The sequence below is a fragment of the Carettochelys insculpta genome, chromosome 18 (assembly GCF_033958435.1).
Source record: "Carettochelys insculpta isolate YL-2023 chromosome 18, ASM3395843v1, whole genome shotgun sequence".
Classification (NCBI taxonomy): domain Eukaryota; kingdom Metazoa; phylum Chordata; order Testudines; family Carettochelyidae; genus Carettochelys; species Carettochelys insculpta.
Window position 1 is genome coordinate 13639220 of NC_134154.1, and position 13746 is coordinate 13652965.

At 43.8% G+C, this 13746-nt stretch overlaps 1 protein-coding gene across 3 annotated transcripts in view; it reads right to left on the bottom strand.

Moving 5' to 3' along the window:
- Positions 1-13746, bottom strand: part of ANKLE2 (ankyrin repeat and LEM domain containing 2) — a 53703-nt gene that overhangs the window by 26102 nt on the left and 13855 nt on the right. For all 3 annotated transcript variants that reach the window (XM_075012946.1, XM_075012945.1, XM_075012947.1), the window contains exon 4: positions 11678-11871. In XM_075012946.1, coding sequence (XP_074869047.1) covers positions 11678-11871 — 194 coding nt within the window. The remainder of the gene's footprint in view (positions 1-11677; positions 11872-13746) is intronic.

A 13746-nucleotide genomic window follows, 5' to 3' on the forward strand; every position in this document is an offset into this window, starting at 1 on the left:
ATGGCGCCCTGCCTGGGGTGGCCTCCAGACAGCTGCAGCTGGTGGGCTCTCCGGCACAAGGGATGGGATGGCGCTCTCCCGGCCCCCGGATGGCGTGGCTGTGTGGAGAGGACGACAGCATGTCAGTAGTGCGCCCCAGACGGAGGGGATCCAGCTGTGGCCTACCCACCTGAGCCCACCCTCACAAGGGACACTGACCCCCCAGGGAGCATCAACCCGCTCCCCCCCGAGACTGGGTCTCCCAGCCTGGGTGTGATTCCAGGGGTCTCGCCCGCAGGTGGCCCTTCCCAGCCTGCAGTATGCGGGCCCCGGGCTCCGTCGGGCACCGACCAGCCGCCACCCCTGCGCAGTTTATGGCGCCGTCCACTGAGGGCAGGTGCTGGGCGTCGCTGATGCGCCACCACGGGGTGCCACATCTCGTGGGAGGGCTGGCCTGTGTACGGTCCGGGACCACTGGGTCCCATGGGTGGGCACCTAGCCCTTGCGTCGCCCCCACCCTCGGAGTAGGTGTGCACCCCTCCCTGTACGTACCAGAGGGTCCCTCGGTGATGTCCAGGGATGGTCAGCCCTCGGTCGCATGGCTGGAGGGCATGAGGATGGTCAGCTCCCCCTCCTCGCTTGACCAGTCTGTGGTCCCCTTGCCCTCCTGGGTCCCCCATGCGGGCTGCTCCTCCACCTGCGGCTCCTCCCCGGAGGTGCCCAGGAAGGCCATGGGGGGGGTGGAACTCTCCTGGGGCTCCAGGAGGCTCCAGAGCTCCCGGTAGAAGGGGCAGGTCACTGGACCTGCCCAGGAACGTCCGGCCTGGTCTGGGCATATCCCTGGCGCAGCTCCTTCACCTTGGAGTGTACCTAGTCTGGGGTACACTCCGGGTGGCCCCTGCTGCGGAGGCCTGTTGCCAGGTGGCCAAAGGCTGCGTTATTCCGCCGCTTGACCCCCATGTGGCGAAGGACCTCCCTGTCCTGCCAGAGGCCGAGGAGGTCTCGGAGTTCCCACTCCATCCAGGAGGGGGCTTGTTTTTTTTTTCCTCCCCCTGGGAGCCCTAGGAGGCTGGAGAGGGCTGGGGGGGGGGGCCGTGGGGCTCGCGGGGGGTCTGGCTGCTGGCCATGGCTGGAACATGCAGCTGGAGCTCACGTGCACACTGCTTGTAGCACGCTCTCAGCTTCCTGCCACAGGTTTTCTGTGTGCGTGCAGCTTTAACGCAGCTGAACGCAGGGACCATAGACTCCCACTGCTGCCGGCTGGATCGGCCCTGCGCTCCAGCTGACTGGCGCCATGGTGGACCTGTATTTCAAAAGAGTGGGCCGTGGAGCATTTACACGCGTACTCTTTCGATTTATTATTTTGAAAGGGAGAGATCTTCCTGATACGGGATTGGGGTTCGGATTTCGATTTCCGAGCCTCATACTTTTGATTTTCTTCCAAAAGACGGGTTTATGCATGTAGACGCTCCTCCCACTCTTTTGAAAAAAGGCCTCTTTTTTCAAAGTTTTTTGCATGTGTAGACGCACCTTAAGTGTTTACTCCATTGTAGGTTTCAATTCAACTCTGCTCCTAGGCAACAGCTTTCTGTCCATGGACATTAACATTTACTAGTACTATGAACTAAGAGGATTTCTTAGATAAAATAAAGAATACTTTTAAAACTTAAGCCAAATGTTATTTTAGAAAAAGCGTATGTCTCATTTTATGCATTCTAGTAATTGAATCAAACAGTCTTTAAGAAAAAGACATACCTACAAACCTAACTGTCATAGATAATGGCTTAAGAGTTTGTTTACTTCTTAAGGCACCAAGCAGGGATTTTAAACACACAGATCTGATCTGAAAACAAAATTAAAAATGTATTAAGTACTGCAGTATCTAACCCTTAGATTCACCCCTACGTGGAAAGGCCTACCAAAGACATTTTTAGTGTTGCTGCAGAGCTTTGGTCTGTTAAGAGCTAATTCTTTTCAGATGCAGTTTACTTTAGATTGTTTCTTCCTATCTTGGGGGTTCATTTAATAGTATTATTGTATTCCACTACCTCTTTTTCCCTCTCTAATGCAGATAACATGGCTTCAGACAACTTCTCTATAACGTGTCCAAAGAGCACTTCATGCAGTCCCCTACAGCAGGCAATGGATTTCTGTATCAAACACCGAGGATAGAGGTATAAGACTGCCAAAAACTACATTAATATCAGCTGCACCAAGGCCTTAGGCACAGACTGAGTCAACAGTAGTAGTGTTCAGTGTGTTGATGCATTTAGGCCTCTGACACCCAGGACAGAGACCTTAACATTCATTTGCTGTGAACTCCCAGGCAATACTGCAACATCACTTCATTGCACTAAGGTTGAAGGTAGAACTCATGAAGAAAGAAGCCATCAGACTAAACAAAGACAGGGGGTCTATCAATATTTCCTTCCGCCCAAGGAAACCAACATATCAGCCACCACCAGTGTTCCTATAAGCTGAGTACTTGGGAAGCCACCCAGAAGATTCAGGTACCACCCACCTCATTAGTGGAGAACCCAGAGTGACCGTGACAGTGTCTTTTTCTACTGGTGGTGCACATCCGCACATGCCTTGGCGCATATAACATTTATTTCACCCATGCTTGGAAAAAAATTAGAGAGATCACTGACTACAACAGAACCTGGGCTACCTTCTCTGGTTGCTTTCAGCATCTAGGGCTGAACATGTTGCACAATAGGTATCAAATAGGTTTGCCCTGAGGTGGATAAAACTTACCTATTCAGCAGAGACAATGACTCACTTCAGTCAATGTCAACCAGAAAGACATGTGAAGAGAGCAAGGGAGTCAACACCAACCTCAGTGGAACATCAAAATGCCAAAAACGACAGTCTCAACCTGTTTTAATGATGGTAATTCATCAGGTTTAGATGGGAGCTTATAGTTTATTCAGGGATAATTGAAGTCCTATTCCATTGGAATGGTGACAAAAACTCCCTCAAACCTGAAAGCCCAGTTGTGACTCTTCACTAGGTCATTCAAGGTAATAGCTAAAAATAAGATGTAATCACAGAGGTGATAGATGCCAGGAGTTTAGCAGACCTTCATGAACTTGGCTTAGGCTTCAGTTGTCAACAGTGGGGCCAGAAACCATACTGTATATTCTTGACCCATGACTTCAGCCAAAGCCACAGCTGTACGTCCCCCTCACAGATACAGCAGGAGCCAAGGCTGTGTGTGCCCCTCTTTCCCCACAGCTTCAGGAGTGCCCAGAGCCTGGGTTGTATGCCCCATGCCACTCCCCGCTGCTGCAGCCAGAGCTGAGTGCCCTCTGCTTCCTCCCATAGCAGCAACGGGGTCTGGAGCCGAGGTTGTGAACCTGCCCGTGGCAATATGACTGGGGCTCCCAGTCCTTGCCATGGGGCTCTGGCTATTATTCCTTCTTTGGCAGCCATCTCTCCCATTATTTTAATTAAGTCACACACAGGTCACAGGCTCCTTTGACTTTTACTAAAAATAATCATGACAACCTTAACCTTAGCACTAGCCTACAAAGTCATCTTGACTTGCTATTTGCAGGACTCACAGAAGTATCAGGATACAGCTGGCAGGATTTTCAAGCTCTTCTGGTAGCCTGTATCTATATCAGACATAGAAGTCAACCACTGATATGTAATTTTAGCTATGCCAATTACATAGCTACAATGAACTTATTAGCGGTCATAAGAATGGCCATACTGTTTCAGATCAAAGGTCCATGTAGCCCAGTCTCCTGTCAGCGGACAGTGTCCAACAGCAGGTGCACCAGAGGGAGTGAACCAACCAGGTAATGTTCTCTCTTCTGCCATCCATCTCCAGCCTCTGACACCATTCCTTACCCATCCTGGCTAACAGCTATTAATGGACCTAACCTCCAGGAATGTATCTAGCTCTTTTTTAAACCCTGTTATAGTCCTAGCCTTCACAGCCTCTTCTAGCAAGGAGTGACACAGGTTGACTGTGTGCTGTATGAAGAAGAACTTCCTTTTGTTTGTTTTAAACCTGATGCCAATTAATTTAATTTGGTATCCCCTAGTTCTTATATTATGGGAACAACTAAATAATTTTTCCTTGTTCACTTTCTCCACACCACTCATAAGTTTATATATCATTATCATACCCCCCTTAGAGAACAACAAGAAGTCTTGTGGCACCGTGTACACCAGCAGATATTTTAGAGCATAAGCTTTCGTGGGCAAAGACCCGCTTCATCAGATGCATGAGTACATGCATACATATCCCCTTAGGCTCCTCTTTTCTAAACTGAAAAATCCAGGTCTCTTTAATCTCTCTTCAAAACGGACCCATTCCAAACCCCTAATCATTTTAGTTGCCCTTTTCTAATGCCAATATCTTTTCTAAGATGATGAGACCACATCTGTATGCAGTATTCAAGATGTGGGCATACCATGGTTTTATATAAGGATAATACATTCTTCTTATTCTCTATCCCTTTTTAATGACTCCTAACATCCTGTTTGCTTTTTTGACTGCCACTGCAGACTACATGGATGCTTTCTGAGAACTATCCACAATGACTCCAACATCACTTTCCCGATTAGTTGTAGCTAAATTAGCCCCCATCATATTGTATGTCAAGTTGGGGTTATTTTTTCCAAAGTGCATTACTTTACATTTATCCAAATTAAACTTCATTTGCCATTTTGTTGCCCAATCACTCAGTTTTGTGAGATCCTTTTGAAGTTCTTCACAGTCTGCTTTTGTCTTAACTATGCTTACCGATTTAGTATTGTCTACAAAAACTTTGCCACCTCACAGTTAACCCCTTTCTCCAGATCATTTATGAATAAGTTGAATATGACTGGTCCAAGGACTGACCCTTGGGGAACGCTACTAGTTACCTCTCCCTATTCTGAAAATTTACCATTTATCCCCACCGTTTGTTTCTTGTCATTTAGCCAATTCTCAACCCATAAAAGGATCTTCCCTCTTAGGCCATGACAACTTCATTCATGTAAGAGCCTTTGGTGAGTGACCTAGCCAAAGGCTTTTTGGACTACAATGGCCGTCTACATGGCTGGAGGTTGACAAGTGTTTCACCTGTTGAGTTTCCTTAAACCCTGCCACTTGCAAGGAGCTCTGGGGTTGACTTTGACCCTGGAAAGCAGCGTTTTGCGCATGAATGAAACAAAACCATGGAAGATCAACCCTGGGCAGGTCAATCTTCTACTGTATTGTGGCTTTAGCCTCAGACTGCTCATGGTGATACACATGAACAAATCAAACAGCCATGCCAGTTGCAGAATCACACTGAAAGGAACCTTGAGAGGCCATCAAGTTCAGCCGCCTGTACTAAGGAAGAACCAAGAAAACCTAGACCATCCCTAACAGGTGTTTGTCTAACGTGTGATTAAAAACCTCCAATGATGGGGATTTTAGAAGCTCCCTTAAGACCATTCTAGATCTAGCCACCTTATTGTTAGGATAATTAATACAGTAAAAGGCCAGTTATTGAGTTAACTGGCATGCCACGGGGTCAGCTGACTGGACAGCAGTAGCGGGACCACTGGCCCTGCTCCAATATTTGGCACAATAGATTATCTGGCAAACTTCACCAGACATGGAGACCAACTGATTAGTGTTCTTTATATCAGTCCTTAACATATGTGAATACTGTTACCAGGGCTGCTCTCAGTTTTCTTTTTTAAGACTAAACATAACATGTTTTATTAGTTTTTCATCATAGATCTGATTTTACCATTTATGTTGCTTCCCTCTGGACTCTCTATAATTTCTTCATAATTTTTCTTAAAGTGTGGGGCTCAGAACTACATACAATATCGCAGCTGAGGGATGACTTGTCCTGAATACAGCAGAACCCTGAGATATGCACACTCAAGTTGCATGTACCTCAAAGTAATGTGACTCAGGGTGATGGGGAGCAGGTGCCTGACTCTGGGCTGTCCCCCAGGCAGGGGAGCCAGGAAACTGACCAGCGCTGGTCAGTTTACTGTCTCCTGTGAGCAGTGAGGACCTGGGAGCCAGGCTCCAGCTCCCCAAAGCTCACAGGAGCCAGGAAACTGACCAGGGCTGCTGTGCTGGTCAGTTTCCTGGCTCCCTGGAGTAAGGTGAAATTCAACTTATAGGGGGTTGCACTAGAACGCAACCTCTGCATAAATCGGGGGTCTACTGTAGTGCTGAACAATTTTGCTGTCTCTTACATACAACCCTCTTAATACATTCCAGAATGATAGTTGCCATTTTTTTTTTTTTTGGCAATTGGATCACATTGCTGACTTATATTTGTGATTCACCTTGACAACCCCCAGATCCCTTTCAGCAATACTACCATCAAGCCAGTTATTCTCCAATTTGAAGCTGTGCAATTGATTTTTCCTTCAAACTATATTATTTTGTACTTATCTTTATTGCACTTCACCTTGTTGATTTCAGACCAATCCTTTTATTTGTCAAGACATTCTGAACATGAATCCTGTCCCCTAAATTATTTGGAATTACACCTACTCTTAGTGTCATCCACAAAATTTGTAAACAGATTCTCCACTTCATTATTCGAGTTACTTGAAGTCCTCGGCTTATGAATGAGTTGTCCCCCAAAAGTTACTTTGTTGTTTGGAACTCAGAACGCATTTTCCCATTGAAACAATGCTACAAATGGTAGTTAGGCTCCCAGGCCAGACCACAAAAGTCTACATAACCCATACAGTAGCTGAAATAATATTGATTTTTTCAATAAAAATAGTAGAAATAGTTTATTTAGCCTTGAATGCAGGTGCCTGAGGAAAGGCATATTTAATTTGAGGCAGTAAGCAGAGATTCTGATGGGGACTTCTAAGCATCCCCACCTTTCCAATAAGCTCTGACCCGGCTCCTGTGGCCAGCTTCATCCCCTAGCTGACCCCTCGAACTCCCACAAGCTGTACCCAGCTCCCAGGAAGTGGTGAGTGGCATAACTCACCTTCAAAGCACTGCGTCTCTCTGACCACTGGCTGTGTGACCTCCCCTGCTCTTCTGGAGTCCTCTAACCAGCATTTCCATGCTCACCCCCACCTGTGCCCCTTGTATGCTTCCCTGAGGCCAGGGTCAGCCATACCCATATGTGGAATACACAGCTGCAAAGGGCATCTGAAAATTTGGAGCAACACTGGCTCTTAATGTCCACCTACCTATTCCTATCCCTGTTCTGTGACTCTGCTTTCTCCAGAGAGGATCTCCTTAACTTAAAAGTGAGAAAGCCTGACAGCCTGTTAGCAGAACACCGAACCTGTGAAAGAGCTATTCAAGTGGTAATTTCAAGAACAACAAGAAGTCCTGTGGCACCTTCTAGACTAACAGATATTTTGGAGCATAAGCTTTCGTGGGCAAACACCCGCTTCATCAGATGCATGAGTCATGCTCCAAAATATCTGTTAGTCTATAAAATGTCACAGGACAACTTGTTCTCAAAGATACAGACTAACACAGCTACCTCTCTGATACTTTTCAAGTGGTAATGAAGCAATTTAACAAACATTGGCCAACACCAGGTATATAGACAGTTTCTGAATTTACTGTTAGTCTACAGAACCTTAGTTTAAAATTTGTTTTAAAATATTTTATCAGTGTGCTGCTGAAGAGCACAAAAATCACATCTCTAAAAAAAAAAGTCATCCCCTCCCCACTTTGGGCACTGGTTTAATAGTACTGCATAGGGCCCCATAAATCCTAAAATGTCTCTGCATGATGCTGCAGGTGAGCTTTTGTACATGTGTGTGGACATTCTTAAGTCAGATTTCTGTAAATTGGGGAGTGCCTGTAATAGTGAATAATACTGAACCCTGAACTGATCCTTGTGGGAAACTATTAAATATGCCCTCACAGTTAGATAGCAAGCCACTAAATGACTCTTAAGTAGGGTCCTTCAAAAAGTTGTGCAGCTTCCTTACAGTAATTTAATCTGGATCACATTTCCCTAGTTTGCTTATGTGTCACATAGCATTGTATCAAAAGACTGCACGAAAATTAGGGTAACATCTACTGTTTCCCCACTTCTGTGGTGTCAGAAAGAAAAAAAGAAAACTGGTTGGTTTGGCATGATTTGCTCATAAACCTACGTTACCTATTTCCTTATAACTTTATTGTCTTAAAGGTGCTTGCAGGTTGTTTAATCGTTTGTTCTAGTATCTTTACAAGTACCCAAGTTAGAATGACTGATCTACCATTCCCCAGGCCCTTCTGTGCTTCCTTTTCAAAAGACAGCTATTATGTTTGTCCTTCTCCAGTCTTCTGGAACCACAGTCATTCTCCATGAATTGAAAAGGATGACAGTTCCAAGATTGCTTTAGTTAGTTTATTAAGTACCTAGGACGAACTTTACCAGGCCCTGCCAACTTGCACATATCTAACTATTTTTTACCTAGTATTTCCCTATTCGGGCTCATGCTCCTTCCCTACTGTGTATGCTAATCATATTGAGTACCCAGCCACCATTAAACTTTTTAATAAAGACTGAAGGAACAGAGGTATTACATACTTGAGCTTTCTTGATGTCAGTGGTTGTTAGCTCTTCTTCCCCACTAAATAAAGGGCCTACTCTTCCCTTAATCTTTTTCTTCCTCCTGATGTATTTAAAGAACCTCTTATTGCTTTTTATGTCACTTGCTAGCTGTTCCTCATTCTGTAGCTTAGCCTTTCTGATTTTGTCTATACATGCTTGTATTATTCCTTTGTATTCGTCATGAGCAATTCATTCATTTTCCCACTTTTTATAGTATTCCTTTTGTTTGAGGTAAATAAGAGCTCCTTATGTAGCCATATGGGTTTCTTACTATTCTTCCTAGCTTTCCTCTGCACTAGAATAGTTGGCAGTTGCATGTTTAACATTGTCTGTTTGGAAATTGCCAGCTCTCACGAAATACTTTATCTATGATTTTTCCCCCACGGAACCAGTTCTCTGAGTTTGCTACAGGCTGATTTTTTTTAAAGTCTAGTGTGCTTATTCTACTGTACTCCATTCTTCCTTCAGCTTCATGAAGCCCATCATTTCACAACAAATTCCTCCTTCATTTGAATGAAGTCTAAAATAGCTGCCACCCCAGTTACTTTTTATGCTTTCTGAAATAAAGTTCCCAGCAAATTCCAAGAATTAACTGGAAAGGGAAAGTGGGTATTCACCCTGTGCAGTAACTGCAGTTCTTTGAGATAAATGCTCCACCTTTAGATGCACCAGTGCTGCTGCACCTACTGGCCAGTGATTCATTGGTGTAGAGCCACTTCCACCACACCCACCAACCCCTGGCTGGCCGTGCACACAGGCACAAGACGCTGGAGCATCTACTGCACATGCACTGCCAGCTGGCTCTACAGTTCTTCTCTGATCCATAAACCAAAGAAAAATCCAAAACAGATGGGAGGAGGGTGGATGGTGGAGCATCCATGGGGACAACATCTCAAAAAAAACCTCCATTTACTGCACAGGGTAAATAACCTTCCATTTTTCAAGGGTCCCTGTGGGTGCTCCACTTTTAGGTGACTACAGAGCAGTGTCATTGCTTGGAGGTGGAATCTTCGGATGACGTACATTGGCTATAATAGTACAGACCAGCTGCATCCAGTGTGTGTGTCAGCAAAGGTTTGTATAGCATAATGCTGAGTGAATGTGTGAGCAGATGTCCATGTATCTGCCCTGCAAATGACCTCATTGGGCATGCCCCAGAGAAATGCTGTAGGGGCGGCCATTGCTCATGTGGAATGTGCATGAACACCCGCCAGATGTTGTTAAATTTGTTGTAAGCAAGACTTATACAGCCTGAGGTCCATTTGGACAGCTTTTGCTTGGAGATAGGCATGCCACAAGATCTTTTGGCCAAGGAGACAAAGAGTTGCGTTCTTTTCTGGAACGGCTGCATTCTCTGCAGATAGAAGGCCAAGGCCTGGCGGATGTCAAGGGTATGCATGGCTCTACCACTGGCATGAGGTTTAGGGAAAAAGACTGGTAAGTATATTGGCTCATTGCAGTGGAAAGAGGTAAGTAAATTAGGGAGGAATTTTAGGTGGGTGCAGCAGACTACTCTGTCCTTGAAAAAGGTTGCATAAAGTGGTTCTGACATTAGTGCACTGATCTCTCCTACCCTTTGCGCCGAGGTGATCGCCACGAGGAAAGTCACTTGCATTGACAAGAGCAACAAAGAGCATATGCAGGTGGCTATTGGCTGAAAGTGCGTGCCAGTTAGGGCCCCGAGGACCAAAATGAGGTACCATGTGGGTATCAGTTGTTTAATTGGCAGGAATGTATTGTGGAGGCCCTCAAGGAACTGCTTGATAGGTGGGTGAAGACTGAACGGTCTTGGATAGATGGGTGGAGCGCCAATATGGCTGCCAGGTGAATCCTAACTGTGCTGATGGATAGATCTGTTTGTTGAAGGTGAAGCAGGTAAGTGAGCATATGCGGAATTCCCTTGTCAAGAGTGGTCACCAGCAAGAGCTAATGGCCACAATCTGAGGTCATCAAAAATGTGTTGTGAGAACTCCTGACCTAGTGACTTTCAACTGTCGACCTCTCAACTTCTCCTGAGCTTCAGAACAAATGTATATATTCTATATACTTTTAAGTGGGTCACCAGGATGGGCTTAGACTTGCTAAAGTCCTGGGCTGAAGCCAAAGTCCCACTGCCTGAAGCTGAAGCCTAAGGATTTCTGCACTGCATGCTGGAACCAACACCACCAGCCCCCAGCCTGCAGCTAAAGCCACTGGGCTTCAGCTTTGCTCTCTCACCTTCCACTTTTTCTGGGCAGTGGGGCTCAGGTGAGCTTGGGCTTCTGTCCCCACTCCTGGGATCCTGCAGTAATTTTTATTGTCAGAAGATGGTCAAAATTCATTTAAGTTTGAGAACCCCCTTTTCTTGACTATAACACATCAGATCCTCCTTTTCCCCTGCTGCCTGTCCATCCTGAATAAACTATATCCCTCCATAGCAATATTCCAATTATGAGGTTTACATCAATTTTCTGCAATGTCAACTATGACATGACATAAACTTATACAGAAATACTTCCAGTTCTTTTTGTTTATTCCCCGTAGTCCTCATTTTTGTGTATAGACAAGGCGGAGGACAGTCATTCCTATCAGAGAGAGTATATCTGACAGAATTCAAGAGTTCTCGAAACCTTACTGCTTCCACATTCTGAAAAAGGATGAAGAAAAGCTGTTGATATAAGGCCCAAAGCATCATTTGGTAGACTAAAAGCAAGAGGTGATAAGAAGTTCCGAAAAGGCAAAAGAGCACAGAGTTTTAAACTGGAGCACACATAACACTGAAACGGACCAGTGCTGGAACTGGAGCAGATGCCAAGACAATGGAAATACATTCTTGAAATAATGAGGTGCTGGCCACTGACTAATCAGACAAAGAATATAAATATCTACCAAGAGTACAAAACCCACTAAGGCTGAAAAAAACTCCATACTGTTATCAAAAACAGATTGAAGTGACCTTAATGAAGCATGAAATTAATCTAGATGCAGCAGAGCTGAACAAATCAGTTGCAGTTACCCAGTTTCTCTAACTATAGAAAAGGATGGGTCAATCCTGGCATCAGTTGGATACAAGAGTCTCGTGCCTTATTGTGTTCATGAAAAATACTTGGTTTTAAGGCTGAGAGGAGAAAGGAGAGATTTTTTCCAATTCTACTTTGAACACGTCTGGAAAACATTCTTACTTGTACCACTGTTGGGTTGTCTCCAGATCCAATGAGATAGCGTGGATTACTCCAGATAAGTTCTGAAAAAGTTGCCTCATCTCCTTTCTCTACAGCTTTCCGAAGTTTTGCAGTTAGGTCCTGGGTACGGGGGCTTTTGTAACTGTTGGCTCTTTCTTTATTAGCTGTTTCTGTCTCAGGGGAGCATAAGCCATCTAGCAAAACATAAAAGTTTGTTACTCTTCATGAATTCCCTCCAGTACATGTTATTTTCATCTGTCACTGAAATATGCTTTTAATTTCAATTTTTTAGAATAACACCTCACATGTTTGTTTATTAAATATTACCACGTTGTAAATGAGAACCAATTATAATTTCCTTTTGTTATAACATAGTATACACAAGGATTTTCTAGGCTTTGGTTTTAATAGTAAAGTTGATCTTTGCCAATCAGTTTTCAACCAAAAAGAAATAAAATTCAACATATATTTTTAACTTTCTCTGTAAATTTTGATTTCCTCCAAAGAACTGACTTGTTCTTTTAGTGTTAATATTATCAGTTAAGAATATTGTGAGATAATAATTATATTTAATTATTTTATTTCTGAACCTGTTCAGAATCTGTCAACTTCAGAATCTGTCAAATCAGTAAGATTCGAACATATAATTTGTGATTTTTGAAGTATTTTGCCAATTAAAAAATGATTAAAAAGAACATTGGTTAAAAAACAAAACAAAAAAAATCCTACCACACCTGTCCATATAGCAATAGTAACATGCATATGGGTTGTTCAAAATATTTTACTTTCGCTTTAGAAAACAATGCAGAATAAGTTACCTTCATAATCCATGTGGCTCTTGGCATGACTGAATAATGAATAAGACCAATTTATTTGACACTAAGGCTGTGTCTACACTAGCTCAAAACGTCATTTTGAAGTTTACTAATGAAGCGCTGAAATACATATTCAGCGCCTCATTAGAATACCTGCAGCCGTGGCACTTCGAAATTGACGCAGATTGTTCAGACGGGGCTTCTTTTCGAAAGGACCCCGGCAACTTCAAAATCCCCTTATTCCTATCTGCTGTTAGGAATAAGGGCATTTTGAAGGTGCCAGGGTCCTTTCGAAAAGGAGCCCTGTCTGGATGAGAAGCGCGGCGGCAAGCCGCATCAATTTCGAAGTGCCGCGGCTGCCAGTATTCTAATGAGGCACTGAATATGTATTTCAGCACTTCATTAGTAAACTTCAAAATGGCCATTTGCACGGCCATCTCGAAGTTTTAGGCTAGTGCAGACATAGCCTAAATGGACTGAAAACAACTAAATACAATGGAAGGCAATCTCACCAATATCTTCTGAATTTGTATAGCATCCATTACAAGTCCTGGATAATAAAAAGTGCTTAGAGGCACTACACCAATAATAAATAACACCATCCTTTTTTTCTTAGTCTTTAATCAAGAAGCAGCTGATTTTCACAGATCCCAGAACTCCAACTTAATTCCGTGTTCATGTCATAGCAATGGCACTTATTCCAATACACCAAAAATACACCTTGTTCCTGAACATAATTCTTGATTTTTGAATGTCTAGGGAACAGTTACCTATGACTATGCAAGAGATGTCAGAATTCTCCCTTCTCAGGCTGACAGTAGTATTTTATCTCCCATAAATCTCAGACTCTAATAGAAGGAAGACAGATAGGATCTCTGTTGCATATTTCCTTCTCTCTCATGTTAATGGACAGATTAAACATAGGCTATCATTTCTCTACACACAGAAGAACAGCCATACTGCATCAGACCAAAGGACCAGGTAGCTCAGTATCCTGTCTTCCAACAGTGGCCAATGCCAGATGCCTCAGAGGGAGTGAACAGAACAGGTAATCAAATGATCATTCCATCATCCATCATACTATTATTAAACACATTAGCAATCCGATTCAGACTAAATAAAGATCTGCAATTCCAGGTTAAGATCTCCTTAACCTTAAAAAAAGTTTGAAAACAATTTTAAGATTCCTAGGGATTCCAAACCTTTACACTATACTCTGTATTTGTGAAAGGCTCATCTGCTATCCTCAGACTG